Consider the following 16833-nt stretch of genomic DNA (forward strand, 5'->3'; position numbering starts at 1 on the left):
GTTTGAATCGGAGGAGAACGGGGCACGAGATTGTGCGCCGGAGCTGTCCCTTGGGCCGAGTGCCCTGACCCCACCCTAGGGTCGGCAGTACTCCAAAGATCCGGGGAGCTGGGGCTCAGCCTGGGGGCGCCACTGCCTCTGTTCCTTTAAGGAGCCGCTGTTTAGCATTCCTGCCGCTGCTGCTGCCGCTGCCTGACTCTGCGCGCTGATTGGCTGGAGTCAACTGAGAAGGGAGCCAGGGAGAGATGCTCTTGACTCCACTCAGATCCATCCTGGGGACCAGAGCAGAAGCGGTCCTCGCAGCACCCAGCGTCTGCCTGGGCTCCCGCTTCTTCTTTGCCGCTGGGCCTCGGCCCAGGAGCCACGACGGGCGACACGGAGCCGCCAGTGCTGGAGGGGGAGCCTTGGGTGCGGGGCAGCGTGGGGGCAGAGGCCCCGGGACGCCCGCCCGGCCCCAGGCCCCGCTCCGCCCGGGCGCCCCCACGGGTGCCCCCCCCTTCCTGGTCCGAGCAGTGTGAGTGTGCCCGGGAGCCCGGCGGCGGCGGAGGCGGCGGCGGCGTGGAAACCGGCGTGGGCTGGGGGGTCCGAGCCGCGGGGGGCAGTGCCATGCACAAGCACCAGCACTGCTGTAAGTGCCCCGAGTGCTATGAGGTGACCCGCCTGGCCGCCCTGCGGCGCCTCGAGCCTCCGGGCTATGGGGACTGGCAGGTGCCCGACCCCTACGGGCCAGGTGGGGGCAACGGGGCCACCTCTGGTTATGGAGGCTACAGCTCCCAGACCCTGCCTTCGCAGGCGGGGGCCACCCCCACCCCTCGCACCAAGGCCAAGCTCATCCCCACCGGCCGGGACGTGGGGCCAGTGCCCCCTAAGCCAGTCCCGGGCAAGAGCACCCCCAAACTCAACGGCAGTGGCCCCGGCTGGTGGCCCGAGTGCACCTGTACCAACCGGGACTGGTATGAGCAGGTATGGACCAATGGAGGGGAGGGGGGGCTGCTGGGGCAACCCAGGAGGGCTGGAGAGAGGGGGCCTGGAGGACTGGGGTGCAGCAGGGGTTTGGTGGGGTGCCAAGCCCTGTGAACCCTGAGCCCTAGCATTGCAGCTGGGCACAGAGAGGTGGTGGGAAATGTGTGGCTCCCTCTGTGTGTCTGTTTGGGGGTCTCCATTTAGAGGGGATTGGGAGGAGCTGTGTGTGTGTCAAGGGGTGAAGGTATGGCGGAGGGGCCCATTTTCCTGTGTGGGGGAATCGGGTTTGTCTCAGTGTGGGGGTTTGGCAGTGTCTCTGTGTCTGGCAGGGGGCGGGAGGTTCTGCGGGGGCTGTGTATGGTGTGTGTCTCCACAGGAGGGGAGGAGGGGGCATGGTGCTCTGCGTGGGGGGGGACATATGTGTGTGTGTGCATGTTGGGGTGTGTGGAGGGAGGCAGTGGCGCTCCTGTGAATCTATGTAGACGAGCCCATGTGCCTGGCTTGCTGAGCTTCTTGCCTCGATGCCATGAGTCCCTCTCTGTCCCAGTCCCTTTGTGTGTGAATGTGCACATGGACGTGCGGGGATGTCTCTCTGAATGTGGAGGTATCTGTATCGATGGGGCTGCAGGGAGAGCTGTGCTTGCCTGTGTGTATGTGGCTACATGTATATGTGTGCGGGCATGTGGCTGCAAGAGCGTGCACGCGTGTGCCTCTGTGTGTGTGTGTGTGTGTGTGTGCTGTCCCTGGTGAGAAGCGCTTGACAGGCAAGGGAGGGGAGAGGGAGGAGGCGAGAGACACGTCCCAAGAAAGGCTGAGAGGCTGCTGAAAAGGACTGACTCTTTTGTCCAAGCAGCTCTGAAGTGTGTGTGCTGGGCGGAGGGTGGGGGGGTAGGGGAATGGACTGGGGGGGTGGGGGGGAGACTGTAGCAATCTTCCTTGCTTCAGAACAGGCATGGTGCCTGGAGCCAGGCGAGGGGCAGCTGCTCTGGTGCAAGGACTGGTCCCAGTGGAGCATGTCCCCCTTGGGCAACCCCAGATGTGGGAGAGCTTAGTCTCAGCCCTGACTTGGCACAGATTGGGAGCCCCTGGGTGCCGGACACAACTCCGGCTTCCACTCCCAGCTTAAACTGCCAGCTTAGAAAATGGAAGGAGCATCTGTGGGAGAAGCAGCAAAATGGAGGCTGGGCCGGCAGAGCCAGGTCCCTGGCACGCATGGCGGAGGGCCGGTCTGGTTAGCCAGCTCTGCAGCCCCCAGGGTGGGGGAGAGGAGGAGGAGACTTTGCTGTTGAGAGCAGGTGCTGACTGCCCCAAGCTGGTGACCGTTCTGGTTGCCTCTGTCCTCCTCTGGGGAGAGGATGTGCCCTCGCTCCGAAGCTAAGGTGGGGACTTCTTGGGGGGAGAGGCGCCCTCGGTTCTGGCCCTGTCTGTCCACACTTACCGCTTCCTGCATCCCTTGCTTTGGCCCCTTGTCCTCTCCAGCACATCCCCCTTTCTCCTTTGCACCTCTGTCCTGGGGCCCTCTCCTTGCCAACACCTTCTCATACTTGTCCTGCCCAGCTGGGAGGTGAGTGCCAATCCTAGGGCTGGGCCAGTTGGCCAAGGTTTCTTTGCCAGGGTTCATCCCTAGATGGCTCCTGGCCCTGGGAACAAGGTCCTTGAGTGGAAGCTGGGTGGGGGCTGGCGGGTGAACCCCTAGGAACTAGGAGGCTCTGGGTGGCTTGAGACACGGCTCGTCACACATGTGGGCACACATGGAGCGCCACATGCATCCAGGAGCTGCATGGGTGTCCTTTTGCTTGTGTGTCTGTCGCACGGTTCTTCAGACAGCTGTGTTGGCGTCGGGCCTCTGAAGGACTGTGGGTTCTTCCGCCTGGGAGCAGGGGCCAGGGAGACGCTCCAGCTGGAGTCTGCCCACCATCACCAGCTCCCAAGGCTGCAGGGCATGAAGCCCCCGGGGCCAGGCCCAGAAATGGTGGCGGCACTGACTAGCCAGCCCCCTCCTTCTCTTCCTCCTCTCCACTTCTCAAAGCCAAAGCTGTGTGGGGTGGATGTGGGAGGGGGGAAGCAGAGCAGAGCATGCGGAGGAACCCCCCCCTCTGCCGCCGGGTTTCTAGCTCTCCTCTTCTGAGGAGGAGGCCAGGGGTCACGAGAGGGCCAACATGGCCAGAGAGAGGTGGGGGAGGGGCGCTGAGACACCTGGGGAAAGCGACAAGAGGACTCCCCGTGCTTGGGGATGTGAGTGGGGAGCCAGGAAGCAAGTGCTATTTGTCTGTCCAGAATCACACGTCCACTGTCGAGCGGCCCCAAGTCTGTTCTGTCTGGGAAGCGACCTCTGTGGATTAGTCAAACCGGCCCTGTGTTTCCAACTCCTTCCCCTGCCTGTCTTCCCGTGGCTGCCGCGATAATGTTGAAGGCCGGGGGCTCTGCCGCGCTGTGTGGGTCACCGGCTTCTCCCTCGTGGAGAATCTTGTCTGTCCTGCTTTCGTTCTGGCCCTGACTTTGCCTCTGCCTTCTGACCAGATCCCACCCAGGGCCCTTTCTGCTGGGAAGCACAAAGGGCTCAGGGTCAAAAGTCCCTTCAGAGGAAATGGATTAGGACTTTGCCTCCCTCTGCCCCTTTGAGGAACTGGGTTCCTGGAGCCACAGAAGGAGGTGTAGAAGGAGGGTTTACGAGATACTCTGAAGGGGGTGCAAACTCCTTTTCCCCCTGATCTCATGGGATGAGTGTCTAAAAACATCAGTGGACTGGACAGCTTGCTGTAAGCAAAAGAGCACCTGGAAACCCACGGTGGAGTCCCCACTGTGTGGCTAACTCCCAGAGTGCTCTTAGGCAGACCTCATGTCCTCTTTGGGCCTCCGTGTCACCATATGTCACATGTGGGGGCTTGAGCAAGATGGTGTCTGCTGGTTTCCTAGCTCTGACATGGTGTGAGTCTCTGATCCCCAAGTCAGCGGGTGCTATAGTTCGGAAGGGGAGGGGTTCTCTGTCCTGGCCTCTGGGTGCCCCTTTTGGATGCTGGGTGTGGTGTGCTTTGCCCGCCATGCTCCATCTCTGCCATCCCCCTTAGGGCAGCCCTGCACCCCTCCTAGTGAACCCCGAGGCCCTGGAGCCCAGCCTCTCGGTGAGTGCACCACTGGTTGGCTCAGTCCCAGACAATTGATCTGGGCGAAATGAGCAAGCTGGGTTTGGCCCTGATGTGGTTGGAAGCGAAGGGGAGGGGAGTGGCCTCCTCGGGGTCAGCCTGTCCCCATCTGTGGCCAAGAGGTGCCCTGGGGGTGTGCTCGGGCTCTCCTGCTCTGTGGGAGTGGGGGAGGAGGCAGGTTGACCAGGGGGCTGGTGGCTTGAACACTGGGCATCAGGCGGGAGGTGCTGAGGGGACTGCCTGTGTCTTCCCGCAGGTCAACGGTAGCGACGGCATGTTCAAATACGAGGAGATAGTACTTGAGCGGGTGAGTGTGCCAGTGCGCAGGGGATGAAGCAGGGGGGAGAGGGTTGGAGCCAGAAGAGGGGGAGGGTCTTGAACCCTGGTTTTAAGGTTTGTGGGGGAACTCGCATTGAAAGGATGGGGGAAACAGCGGCTCTCTGAGGCCGCGTCACTGCATCAGTCATCAATCAATCAACCACTAACAAATATTAATTGACCTTGCTCGCCAAGGCCCGGGGAACTGGGGAGGAGATGGGTTTGCTGAGGCTTCCCCGCCAGAATTGTTGGCGCAGGCCCTAGCCTGCCATGGCCCCTTCTCTGGTTCAAAGACCCTGCTTTGGGATGTAAGGGGAGTTGGGGTGCTGCAAACCCTCCTTTGTGCTCTCAGAATGAACCGACTGTGCCCTTCCACCCCGTTTTGCAGGGCAACTCCGGCCTGGGCTTCAGTATTGCAGGTGGCATCGACAACCCCCATGTCCCCGATGACCCTGGCATCTTTATTACCAAGATCATCCCTGGGGGAGCAGCTGCCATGGATGGGAGGCTGGGGTGAGATGGCCTGGAAGCAGGGCTGTGGGGGGCAGGGCAGGATGGAGATGAGGGGAGGAGGGCTCGTGGGATGACCCTTGTGTTAGATCTCAGAGCGGGAGAGGGGAGAGGTGGGAACGGGAGGTGGGGGGCGGGAGAGGGGGTGGAGGGGCGGTGGCGCAGTGTCATGCCTCTTGGACTTCCTCCGCAGGGTGAATGACTGTGTACTGCGAGTGAATGAGGTGGACGTGTCGGAGGTGGTACACAGCCGGGCCGTGGAGGCACTGAAGGAGGCAGGCCCTGTGGTGCGGTTGGTGGTGCGGAGGCGACAGCCCCCACCCGAGACCATCATGGAGGTCAATCTGCTGAAAGGGCCCAAAGGTGCGGCCCTCCGGGTTCCTGTGCTGGTTCCAGGGCCTGGCTGGCCCCATAGGGAAGGGAAGGGAATGGCCCAGGCTGACTCCCACAGTTCTAGCTCATGGCCTTCTCTCTGGCTCTCGGGTCTCAGCCTGACTGACCTCAGGATGGCAGCCTGTGTTTGGGAACCCTGGGAGGAGCTCCTGTGGGCCCGGGGGGTTGGCTAGGGGAGGGAGGTTAGATTTGGGGGGTCAAATGACTGCCCTAATCTTTCTTTCTGGTCCTCTCCTGCTTCTTGCTGGCTCCTAACCAGGCCTGGGGTTCAGCATCGCTGGGGGCATTGGCAACCAGCACATCCCAGGAGACAACAGCATCTACATCACCAAGATCATTGAGGGAGGAGCGGCTCAGAAGGACGGACGCCTACAGATCGGGGACCGGCTGCTGGCGGTGAGACAGCTCTGCAGGGGTGTCCAAATGGCAGGGTGGGAGGGAGGAGCTCCGGCACCCTCTCACTCCACCTAAACCTCACACCCTCGGGGGGTGAGGCACCCTGACAAGATTCAAGAGCATCCTCTGAGTTGTGTTGTGTTGACCCAGGTACCAAGGCCCTAGTTCCTGCCTTGGCTAGGGCCCCCACCTCCCCGACCCATGCCACCTCCTGCCTCCTGCCTCTCTGTTCCTCACAGCACTAAACGTGGGCCTCTCTTAGTCTGCTGTCAAATTTCCCTGAAAAGGCATCCCTCCAGGTTAACCCCTGGCCGGGGCTGCTCGTCTCCCAGGTCCCAGCCTGAGGCCTCTCCTCTTCTAGGTGAACAACACCAATCTGCAGGATGTGAGGCATGAGGAAGCTGTGGCCTCGCTGAAGAACACATCGGATATGGTCTATCTGAAGGTAGCCAAGCCAGGCAGCCTCCACCTCAACGACATGTACGCTCCCCCCGACTATGCCAGCAGTACGTACCCATTGGCCCCTGCTCCTGGCCTGAAGCCCTGCCTCTTCTCCCCCCTCCCCCGCCCCACCACCGCGCCACCCGCCACCGTGCCACCCCTGGTTTCTGGAAAGGAAGACGTTCAAACCTCTTGTTCAGAGAGAGCAAGTGCAAAGGAGAGTGGTCAGGGGCACTGAGTCCAGATCCCAGCTCTGTCCCTTAGAGCGAGATGCCCTTGGCCAAGTCCCCTTCCCCTGCCTTCAGTTTCCTCTTTAGCCAAAAGGAGCTAATGACCCATGTGCTGCCTTCCTCACAGGACTGGTGCAAGGATCAAATGAGATCATGGAAGAGAAAACCCTTGGAAAACTGTATTAGGCTAGAGAGATGTGAGGGATTATTATTAGTCACACCTCTAGTCATGCCTTTCTTTGTAGATTGCCTTGACTTCAGCTCTTTCTAAGACTCACAGGAGTGAGCCCAGGATTTAGAAAGGACTGCGGAGGAGGAACGCTGGGGGGTGGATGGAGTGGGGAGGAGCGGCCTCGGAAATCGGCAGCATCCCCGGGTCTCTTGCACCTGAGGTGGGGGGTGGGGCTAAGTCCCGGGAGGGGCTTAGGGTAGGGTACCCGCGTGGATCCAACTCTGACTGTTTCGCTCCCTCTTTTGATTCTAGCTTTTACTGCCTTGGCTGACAACCATATAAGCCATAATTCCAGCCTGGGTTATCTGGGGGCTGTGGAGAGCAAGGTCAGCTACCCTGCTCCTCCCCAGGTTCCCCCCACCCGCTACTCTCCTATCCCCAGGCACATGCTGGCCGAGGAGGATTTCACCAGGTGAGACTCTCGGGCGGTTCGTGCTACGCAGGGATGGGGGTGGGGAGGGAGGGGAGAAGGAAATCCATTTTTGGCTGGCGCCGGGCCGCCCTGAAGCGTGGCCACGAAGAGCCTAGTGCTGTGGTCCCTTGTCGGCTTTGGAGTCTGGGGGTACAGAGATGGCTGCAGGGACAAGTTCGGCCAACAGGGGGAGTGCCGAGTGAGTGGCCCCGATGGGAAAGTGCAGATAAAGGGTGGGGTGGAGCATTTAGGGGGCGCTGGAGGTGCGGGCTCTGCGGTGGTAGCAGCCCCCTCAGCTGCAGCCACTTCGAATTAGCAATGCAGTCCCCGGTGTGGCGGCACCCAGAGAAGCTGAGCGGCTGGGGGCGGGGGCGGGGGGGGGGGAGGGGGAGTCGCGGGGTACGGCTCCGCCCCACCTTGGCGGCGCCCGCCCCCGATCCTGGAACTGGTCGGGCCGGCCGGGGTTCCGGGGGACAGGTTTGCGGGGTGGGGCCTGGTAGGCTGCTGGGCAGGCTGCCGTGGAGCCGGAAGGGTAGGCGGACGGGGGACAGCCAGAGAGAAGCCATGGAGAGGGCCCGAAAGTTCTCAGGCTCCGGCTTGGCCTTGGGCTTGGGCTCGGCCTCGGCTTCGGCCTGGAGGAGGGCTTCGCAGCGGTGGGCCTGGCCTCTCCGTTCCCTGCGGCCCGGAGGGGATGTCAGGTAGGAGTGGAGGGCTGTGAGCAAGAGCATCCGGGACTCAGGGAGTGAGCCTGGTATCCGAGGCTGGGAGCGATAAAGGAGGCATCAAGCTTCAGGCTTGGGGCTCCCCAGATGGATGATGCTAGTCAGCATGTTGGGGGGCGGGGGGATGGTGGTGGCTGCTTGCACTCACCTGATGTCACCATGGCCACTCAGAGAGGGTTTCCTTAGAGATGGTTAGTTTGAGTTGGGCTCTTCCTCTCTTCAGCCCCGTCCCTAAGCTCCTTTTAGGGGACCTAGGATTTTTCTCTCTCTGTCTCTCACATCACCTAGCAAGGGGTACATAATGGCAACTGCTGACTAAATAGGTTGCTGGGGAAGACAGGAAGGGTCAGAGGTCATGGGTGGGATTTTTGCAGGTGCAGAGGAGTTATGTGCTAAGTGGATGCACACAGCTTCTGCAGGGTGAGTGCCAGCGCACTGGTTGGTAACAGGAGAATGTGGGGTGGAGTCAGACCAGAGAGGTTTGGTCGCTAGAATTCAGGGTAGGGGTTTGTCCATTGGGAAGTTGACTCCGAGCCCTCAGGAAGAAGAGAGGGAAGAGGAACTGAAACTTGGCACCGGCTGGAAGGCAGCCGCCAAGCAGGTTTCAGGAGACAAAGGGAGGAACAGGGTGTCATATCCAGGGCCCCAGGCCCTCACTCCCTGCAGCCTTGTTCCACGTTGGCCATCTCAGGGACAACAAACAGCTCATCTCTCCCTTGGCCTGATCCCTCTGCTCCTTTCCCACCAGAGAGCCCCGCAAGATCATCCTGCACAAGGGCTCCACAGGCCTGGGCTTCAACATCGTAGGAGGAGAGGATGGAGAAGGCATCTTTGTCTCCTTCATCCTGGCAGGAGGCCCAGCCGACCTGAGTGGGGAGCTGCGCAGGGGAGACCGGATCTTATCGGTGAGCAGACAAAGGCAAGGTGGGAGGATGGGAGCTGTGCCAGTCTCCAAAGGAGGAGAGGAGACCTTGCTTCCTCCACGGACTGTTTCTTGAGATGAGAGAAGGGCTAAGAACTGGAGAAACCTTGTGTTGTCTTTATAGATGGCCTGGGTGAAGGACAGGCACTAAGAACAGACTTATCCTTGAGGAGGAAGTGAATGTCTCTTGGATCTTAGCCCTGATGGACATTTGACCTCCACAAAGACAATTACCACACTAGAGATGCCATGTCCTTTAGGTCTTGTTTTCAGGTCACAGGTGGGATATTTGGAAAAGGCATTCCAACAGGCTTACAGATGGGCTACCTATCTCCCTCTCCCAACTGCTAGGACAGAGAACTGACTCCCTTTTGTGCTTTTGGGGTAGCTCACAGCTCCTCTCTTTGGACAGGTGAATGGAGTGAACTTGAGGAATGCAACTCATGAGCAGGCTGCAGCCGCTCTGAAACGAGCTGGCCAGTCAGTCACCATCGTGGCCCAGTACAGACCTGAAGGTAGGAGAAGGGAAGGGATGATTGGGTAGTTTACACTTCAACTGAGTTGCTGCGATTTTGCCGTCGTGGGTAACAAAGCCCCTTGAGCAGGTCCCTCCTACCCTTGTGCAGTAATCTCTTCCCCTCTCTTTCCTATCTGGGCGGGGGTTGGTTTGGGCTGCTTGGAAGCATAAATCAAGGCTGCGCTCAGAGCCTGCAGATCTGTGCTGCAGTGCCGCACAGAGCCGGTAGTGGGCAGCAGCCCACGGGAAGAAGCAAAAGCGTCTGGGGCAACTGGAAAAAAGGGGAGAGGCGGACGGTTCTGAGGCGAAGACTGGGAACTGTGTGCCCGGGAACTGGAGAGCAGTTCTTGGGTTAGAAAGACCTCAGGGAGAGCAGATCCAACCTATTAAAGGATGTGGGGGTCAAGTCTCTAGGACCCCCAGGCCCCTCCCCGCATCAAGATGAAGGCGAAAGTGAGCGAAAAAGGTGTTATCACGCCCTCGAGGTAGGGGACCAGTCGACCCCTTCCCCTCTCGTGGCGGGGCGGGGGGGGGGGGGGGGGCTTCTTTGTATTCGCAGTCAGCAGTCCCGGGCTGGGCCGAATGGGCGGGGCTGGCTATGCAAATGAAGGCTTTTGATTGGCTGGAGCCAGCCAAGGCCCAGGTGCCGAGGTGAGCTGCAGGAAGGCGCGCCCTAGCCTGCCGGCCGGCGGGATGACCATTGGCCGGCCACGCACGGCCTCCAGCCGCACGCCCCGCCCCCTGACCCTGGCAGAGGGCGGCGGGCGCCCCTCCTTCCCCCCCTCGCGCGCCTCAGGCGTCTCCTCCTCCTCCCTCCCCTCCCCCTCCTCCCTCCTCCCCTCCTCCCGCGCGCCCCGCTTTGTGTCCGTGGTCTCCCGCGCGGGACGGAGGGACCGGCCAGAGCCGGCGCTTTCTCAGCCTTAGACCTGGACTCCGACTCGGCGCCAGGTGAGGTGGGGCGGACTAGGGTGAAGCCCCCTCACAGTCCCCCTTAGCCTCTCTACGGCTCTGCTCTCAGCTCCTTCCCAACACTGCGCCCCCCAACTCTGTCCTCTCCCTCGAATGCCTCCTCCTCGTGCCCCTGGTCCCTTTCTCAGCCCTCTCCTGAGGGCTTCTCTCGGACCCGCGCTCTCTCGTCGGGGCTGCGTCTCTTCCTTGCCATCACCCCTGCCCACCCGCAAACTCTGCCCCCTTCTCACCGCAGGGCCCCAGTCCTGCCTGCAGCCTCCTTCCCGCTGGCTGCTGCGCCCCCATCAGCGCCCTAGTCCTTCTCCCCCGGGGAAATTGGCTGAGCCTTCCCCTCCCCCCACTCCTGCTCTGCCTAACCTCAGGGCACAGCAGAGGTTGGCGGGGTGCTCTCAGGGCCGGCCCCCTGGCTTTTGTTCGCCAGCCTTTCCCGACTTCTTTCGTCCCTTCCCCTCTGGAAGCCTTCCCTTTGTCCCCTAGGACTGCAGCGCCGGGCTCCTGGGCCACCTAGGCTCGGTGGGCCGCTTCCCACGGTGGAGGAAGTGAGCTCTCCTGGGCAGGCAGGTGCTCTAGTTCCGTGAGCAGAAAGGGAGAGTCTGGGAGCCTGGTGGCCGGGCTGCGAGGGATCGCCAGTGCTTGCCTACCTTTGTCCTTTCCGCCCCCCCCCCCAACCCGATCTGTGCCTTGAGAACCCCATAGAATCCAGAGGACTGCCACCTTCCTGCACGAGGCGCTTTGCTTGGGCGACAGAAGTGGAGGGGAGTAGCTAACAGCAGGGCTTGCAGATCTGAGGTGGTGGGGAAGGCGGATGCAAATGGTCACTTGGGGTCATTTCTCTCCGTGTTTGGCGTCCAGGTGACTGACAAGGAGCACACCTTAGGGTTCTTGTTTTTGCCATTTATGTGCCTGCCTTTTACTGTAGAGCGGAACTGGCTGATTTTTTTTTTTATTAGCAGCTAATATTTATCCATTTCGTGCCTTCAGCTTAGACAACATAGGTTCTGCAAAGGAAATGGTTTCTTTTGCATATTTGTGTGTGTGTGTGTGTGTGGAGAAATTGCTGTTTCTTTCGGTTTTGCTCTCTGATGTGGGCCACATGGAAACAATACAGAGAATTTGTCTGGTGGTGGTATGTTGCAAACTGGTGACTACATGTTTCTGTGACTTTTGCTGGGGGAATGCAACTGGTTTGTGTGAAAAGCTGTAAGTTCCCCAGGGTGGAGGGATTATTGCAGCATTTATTACTCTCTGAGCCGTTTCTCAAGAGTTCGTAATGGAGATTGGGGTGCCATCTCCTGTTGGTCTCTCTCCCACTTTTTCTACACCCAGCCTTTCTTCTCTTTGGGGTTAGTTGAACCACTGTTGCTTCAGGCTCTGCCACCTCAATCTTATTTCTTTCTTTGGTTTGCGAAGCCCAACAGGGTCCCAACAGGCAAAAGCTTTTATTTTTTTTCCATTTGCAAATGGACCCTTGGAGACAGGTCCAGAGGGACTATCAAGCATTCCTTGTTGGACTCTGAATTTTCTTTGATAAAGTGCTAGTTTTTAAGACTCAGGACTCCATGTTGATCATTTTATAAGTGTATTAAATACAGTTCTTTAGAGGGTTGCATCACAGTGGGTATTTACAAAATGAATAATCCAAATATATGTCTGTTGGCAAAATTGGCAGAGAGTACATGTTATTGGCCAACTTAAGTGTTCATTATTTGGATTTTTTTCCCCACATAGCATGAGAATGTGGGAGCTGGAAAAGCTCACGTAGTCTAATCCCTCATTGTACAAACCGGAACAGCTACACGAGAGCCAGGACGTGACTTGCCTAAGGTCATGAAGGGAAAGTTGGCCGAGGGTCAGCAATCCATTCTATCCTGCTGTCCACCAGCTGAGATGCTGTGGTTGTGAACACCAGAGGGACCTCAGACCTGGCTGAGAGTGGATGACCAGCAGGAAAGAAACTAAGGGAAAGTTAGCGTGCTCTTCCTGGTGGCCACTCTCTCTTTAGCATGCGAGATTCAAACATAGCTTCGACTAATTAGAACAAGCAGAGTAAGAACATTTTTCCTCCTTGTTTAATGGCTTTATTGAACATTAACTCATACACTATGCAACTCTTCCACTTACGTCTGCAATTCCATGATACTCATGGAGTTGTGCCTGCATCCCCACAGTCAGTTTTAGGACATTTTCAGTGTCCCTCTCCCGTGACTACATAAAGGGAAGGTGAAGGCCTTAGAAAGGTGATAGGCTTAGGACAGTGGCTTTAAAAAAAAAAAGGTTTATTTATTTATTTGAAAGCCAGAGTTACACAGAGAGAGGAGAGGCAGAGAGAGAGAGAGAGAGAGATCGTCCATCTGATGGTTCACTTCCCAGAAGGCCACAATGGCTGGAGCTGCGCCGATCCGAAGGCAGGAGCTTCTTCTGGGTCTCCCACACAGGCGCAGGGGCCCAAGGACTTGGGCCATCTTCTACTGCTATCCCAGGCCTTAGCAGAGAGCTGGATCAGAAGTGGAGCAGCTGGGTTTTGAACCATCGCCCATACGGGATGCCGGTGCTTCAGGCCAGGGCGTTAACCCACTGCGCCACAGCGCCAGCCCCCATGGACAGTTGCTTCTTAACGAATGGACTCTTAGGCACTGGATGGCAACTTGGGAATGCTCTGACCTCCAGATGCCTCCATCTGTCTGGTTTACTTCATGTGGTTAAGCCCACAGTGAACTATCGGAACCTTCTCTTTTTATTTGATCTTTGTATCATGCCTAGCATGAGTGCTCTACTAGTGTTTCTACGATGAAGCTCTGGAAAATAATCACATAGAAATAAAAGTACTAAATGATAAGGTACCACAGTGAAAGATGCTGCTTAATAGTTTCACTCCTGATTGCTCCAAACTGTTGTGGACACAAAAAACCCTACCTATTAGCTAAAAATAGCAGGATGTTCTTGGGCATGTATAATCCTGCTTAAAATTCAAATTGAACATTTCAACAACTGGCTCTCATCAAAAGTACACTTCCAATCTATTAAAATGAAACGTATCTTTCTGTGGCTTGTGGAATTGCTCCATTAAGATCTCCTCCATCTGCCCCCGTCCCTCCCCTGACTTTGTGTCAGTCTGTGATTATAAACTGAACTAGTATTTTTCTGGAAAGCCCAGTTGTTTTTAGAATAGAACTTGATTTCAAAATCAGGAGGCGAGCCAGATCACTAAGGTAGCTAAACTGGGAAGTGATCCTTCGTGACCAGTCCTTTCAACTGGAATGTAAATCCAGATGAGATTTTTTTTTCCAGAACTTATTTTAAAGTGCTGAACAAACCTACTTTCACCATGGGAACACCTGTGGGTAAGGTCTGGCTGAGTTAGGGATCAATGTTGACTGTAACTTGAAAACATAAAAGTGATGTTTGCCCCACAACATTTAGGTAACCAAGCCATCTGACCCTGTTTGAGAATGAAGGCTATAAAGGTAACTGCTGCCCTATCAACAGAATCTCTTGGGAGTGCAGAGGCGGAAGTATACTAAGGCCAAAGAATCAAGGTTCTCATGCAGGTGGAAGTAAGGGAGAAAGAAAAGGAATTTCTGTTAACAGCAGCCTTGAGCTATGAGCCATTTGCAGCTGGCATTGCATTCATCTTTGTGTCCCAGCACCTGGGCTGGAGCCTGGCATGTAGTTTGTTGAATGGAATTATTGAGTACCTCCATGTGCCGCAAACTTTTGTAAGCATCAGTCTTCAGGATATACTTGTGAGATAAGCATTAATGTTCCCCATTGTGTAGATGAAGAAAATAAGGATCAGAGAGGTTGAGTGATTTGCTCAGGGTCATACAGCCAGTGAGCAACAGAATCAGCATTTGGAGTCAGATTTCCTGAGCCTTTTGGATTTAGGGCTTTTGTACTAGGTCACAACCTTCTCTCACTGCTGAGGGAAGCCGTGAGCCTCCTCTCCCTCCCTACCCGTATACATCTGGACACAGCAAAAGATACCGGTCCGAGATGCTTCAGATGCTGGAAGCTGTTAACAATGGAGTAAAACCAACTCTCAACCCTTTTCATCTTGATGGCGCAAACCCCTGCTCCAAAGAGGGCAGTAACCTGGGGGTAGAAAGGCTGCTGGCAGCCTGAGGGAGTGATATTGTAGGGGGGGAGGGATTCCCAGGAGAAGCCAAAAAGTAGGAGTTGGTTTGTTTGACTTGATAGCAAATTGTGCAGGCTTAAGAATATTAATGCAGCAAGTAGGCATTTTCTCATTTCTGGAGTTGTATTTGTCATTCATTTTTTATGACCTTCTAATTCATTCATTTGAAAGCTTTTATAATATTCACAGAATTATGCAACCATCACCACAATCGATTTTAGAATTTTTGCCACTGCCGTAACCTTCAGCCATCACCCCCCCCCCCCATCCTGCTTAGCCCTAGGCAACCACTAATCTACTTTCTGTCTATATGGATTTGCCTATTCAGGACATTTCATATAAACGGATTCGTATAGTATGTGGTCTTTTGTGACTGGCTTCGTTCACTTAGCACAGCATTATCAAGGCTCAATCTGTGTTCTAGCATGTATCCAATATGCCATTCCTTTTCATGGCTGAATAATACTCCGTGATAGGTATCTGTCACATTTTGTTTTTCCATCAGTTGATGGGTATTTGGATGTTTCTGCATTTTGGCTGTCAGGAACAGTGCTTTATGGACATTAGTGTGCAAAGTTTTGCACAGACGGATGTTTACTTTTCTCTTGAGCATGATATACCTATAAGTGGAATTGCTGGATCATATGATGACTCCATGTTTAACCTTTGGTCAGGCTGCTTCCCACAGAGACTGCACCTTTTCATATTCCCTTCAATAGTATGTAAGGGCTCCGATTTCTCCACATCTTCCCCAACACTTGTTATTGTTAGTCTTTCTGGTTCTAACTATCCACGTGGGTGTGAAGTGATATCTCATTGTGGTTTTGTTGTACATTTCCCTGAAGGCTAATGATGTTGAGTGTTTTCATATACTTATTGTTTACTGTTCTGTTTTACTTTGCTTGGTCCCCTGCTTTGATTATGGACTTGAAACCAGAGTAAGGCAACTATGTTAATTACTCAGGTCATTAAAAGAAACCAGTAATATTACTATCTCTCTCTCTTATTGCTCTATGTGCCGAAGGAGTTTAGGGCTTGGTTATAGAGTTTTAGTTAGGAATGCTGAGCTGATAAAAAGGATCAGGTGAACCTTTTTTTTTTTTTTTAAGTTCATTGAGTTGCAAGTCACATACTGGATAACACTTCCATTTAAAGTACACAATTCAGAGTTGGGGCTGGTGCTGTGGCATAGCTGATAAAGCTGCCTCCTGCAATGCCAGCATCCCATGTGGGTGCCGGTTCAAGTCTAGTGCTCCACTTCTGATCCAGCTCCCTGCTAATGTACCTGGGAAAGCAGTGATAGATGCCGCAAGTGCTTGGGTCCCTGCACTCGCATGGCAGACCCAGAGAAAGTTCCTGGCTCCTGACTGCAGTCTAGCCCCGCTGTAGTCATTGCGGCCATTTGGTGAGTGAGCCAGCAGATAGAAGATCTCTCTCTGTCTCTCCATTTCCCCATCTCTCTCTCTCTCTCTCTCCCTCTGTAACTGTGCCTTTCAAATAAATTAAATAAATCTTAAAAAAATTGTTTTCAGAGTTGTGCAACTGTCACCAGAGTCAATTTTAGAACATTTTCATCACCCTAAAAACAAGTTGTATCCCTGTTAGCGGTCACTCTTCCATTTCTCCCCAACCTCTCTCCTCGTCCTAGCCCCCAGGCAACTATCATTCTCCTTTCTCTTTCCATAAATTTGCTTTATCTGGCTGGTTCATATAAATGGAAATGAAGTAATACGTGGCCTTTTACATCTGGTTTCTTTCACTTAGTACAGTGTTTTAGAGGTTCATCCATGTGGTAGCATGTATCAGTACTTCATTCCTTTTTTATGGCCAAATAATATTCCATCCTATGGTTATACCACATTTTGTTTATTCATCCTTGAGTTGATAGATATTTGGCTTGTTTCTACCTTTTGACAACTGTTAATACTGCTGCTATGAACATTCATAGACAAGTTTTATGAACATGTGTTTTCAATTTTCTTGGATTATATACCCAGGAGTGGAATTGCTGCGTCATAAGGTAAGTTAATGTTTAACATATTTGAGGAACTGCCAGATTTTCTCCCCAAAGTGACTACACCCTTTTAGGCATACCCTGTTTTGTAAAATCAGAAGAGACAAAAATGTTAAGCTTTCTTTCCAGTTTTACCCCCTGGAGCTGGGTGTGTGTACTTATGCTGCGTTTTTCTGTATTTCATGTAGCCCAAGGACATGATAACTAGATTTGGCAAAGCAGTCTGAACCTAGCTGGACAGGTGTTTTCTTATCCTTCTTTAGATAGTTTCAGGGAAACATCCTAGGATCTTTGGAATCAGGAAATTTTCCTTATGAGGTAGAATGATTACAATAATATATAGTAATGAGAACAAGTTATTTCTTATTTAAGTATAGCTTTTTAGAATTTCTTTTTAACCTAATGTGTTGCTTGTTGAAATCGTGACCCTGGTATTGACACTGCTGCTTTGTTTAAAGTTTTAGCCTTCTATTCTACAACAGGGTAATTGTTTTGTTATTTTAAATGGAGAAATCA

At 54.7% G+C, this 16833-nt stretch overlaps 1 protein-coding gene across 14 annotated transcripts in view; it reads left to right on the forward strand.

Moving 5' to 3' along the window:
• The first annotated feature begins 240 nt into the window (after positions 1 to 240).
• Positions 241 to 16833, forward strand: part of DLG3 (discs large MAGUK scaffold protein 3) — a 60135-nt gene continuing 43542 nt past the window's right edge. For 3 of the 14 annotated variants that reach the window (XM_017349865.4, XM_002720087.6, XM_008272753.5), the window contains exons 1-10: positions 241 to 963; positions 4032 to 4085; positions 4363 to 4413; positions 4813 to 4937; positions 5128 to 5297; positions 5587 to 5723; positions 6085 to 6229; positions 6879 to 7038; positions 8509 to 8665; positions 9095 to 9197. In XM_017349865.4, coding sequence (XP_017205354.1) covers positions 607 to 963; positions 4032 to 4085; positions 4363 to 4413; positions 4813 to 4937; positions 5128 to 5297; positions 5587 to 5723; positions 6085 to 6229; positions 6879 to 7038; positions 8509 to 8665; positions 9095 to 9197 — 1459 coding nt within the window. In that variant the 5' untranslated portion in view covers positions 241 to 606. Of the gene's footprint in view, positions 964 to 1510; positions 1568 to 4031; positions 4086 to 4362; positions 4414 to 4812; positions 4938 to 5127; positions 5298 to 5586; positions 5724 to 6084; positions 6230 to 6878; positions 7039 to 7093; positions 7238 to 7430; positions 7737 to 8508; positions 8666 to 9094; positions 9198 to 9441; positions 9685 to 9930; positions 10148 to 16833 lie in introns of those variants that run through there. The other 11 variants (XM_070066745.2, XM_002720088.6, XM_008272752.5 and 8 more) reach the window with 10 other exon arrangements.

Source organism: Oryctolagus cuniculus, chromosome X (assembly GCF_051225735.1).
Source record: "Oryctolagus cuniculus isolate XC-2025 breed Fujian yellow rabbit chromosome X, ASM5122573v1, whole genome shotgun sequence".
NCBI classification, from domain to species: Eukaryota; Metazoa; Chordata; class Mammalia; order Lagomorpha; family Leporidae; genus Oryctolagus; species Oryctolagus cuniculus.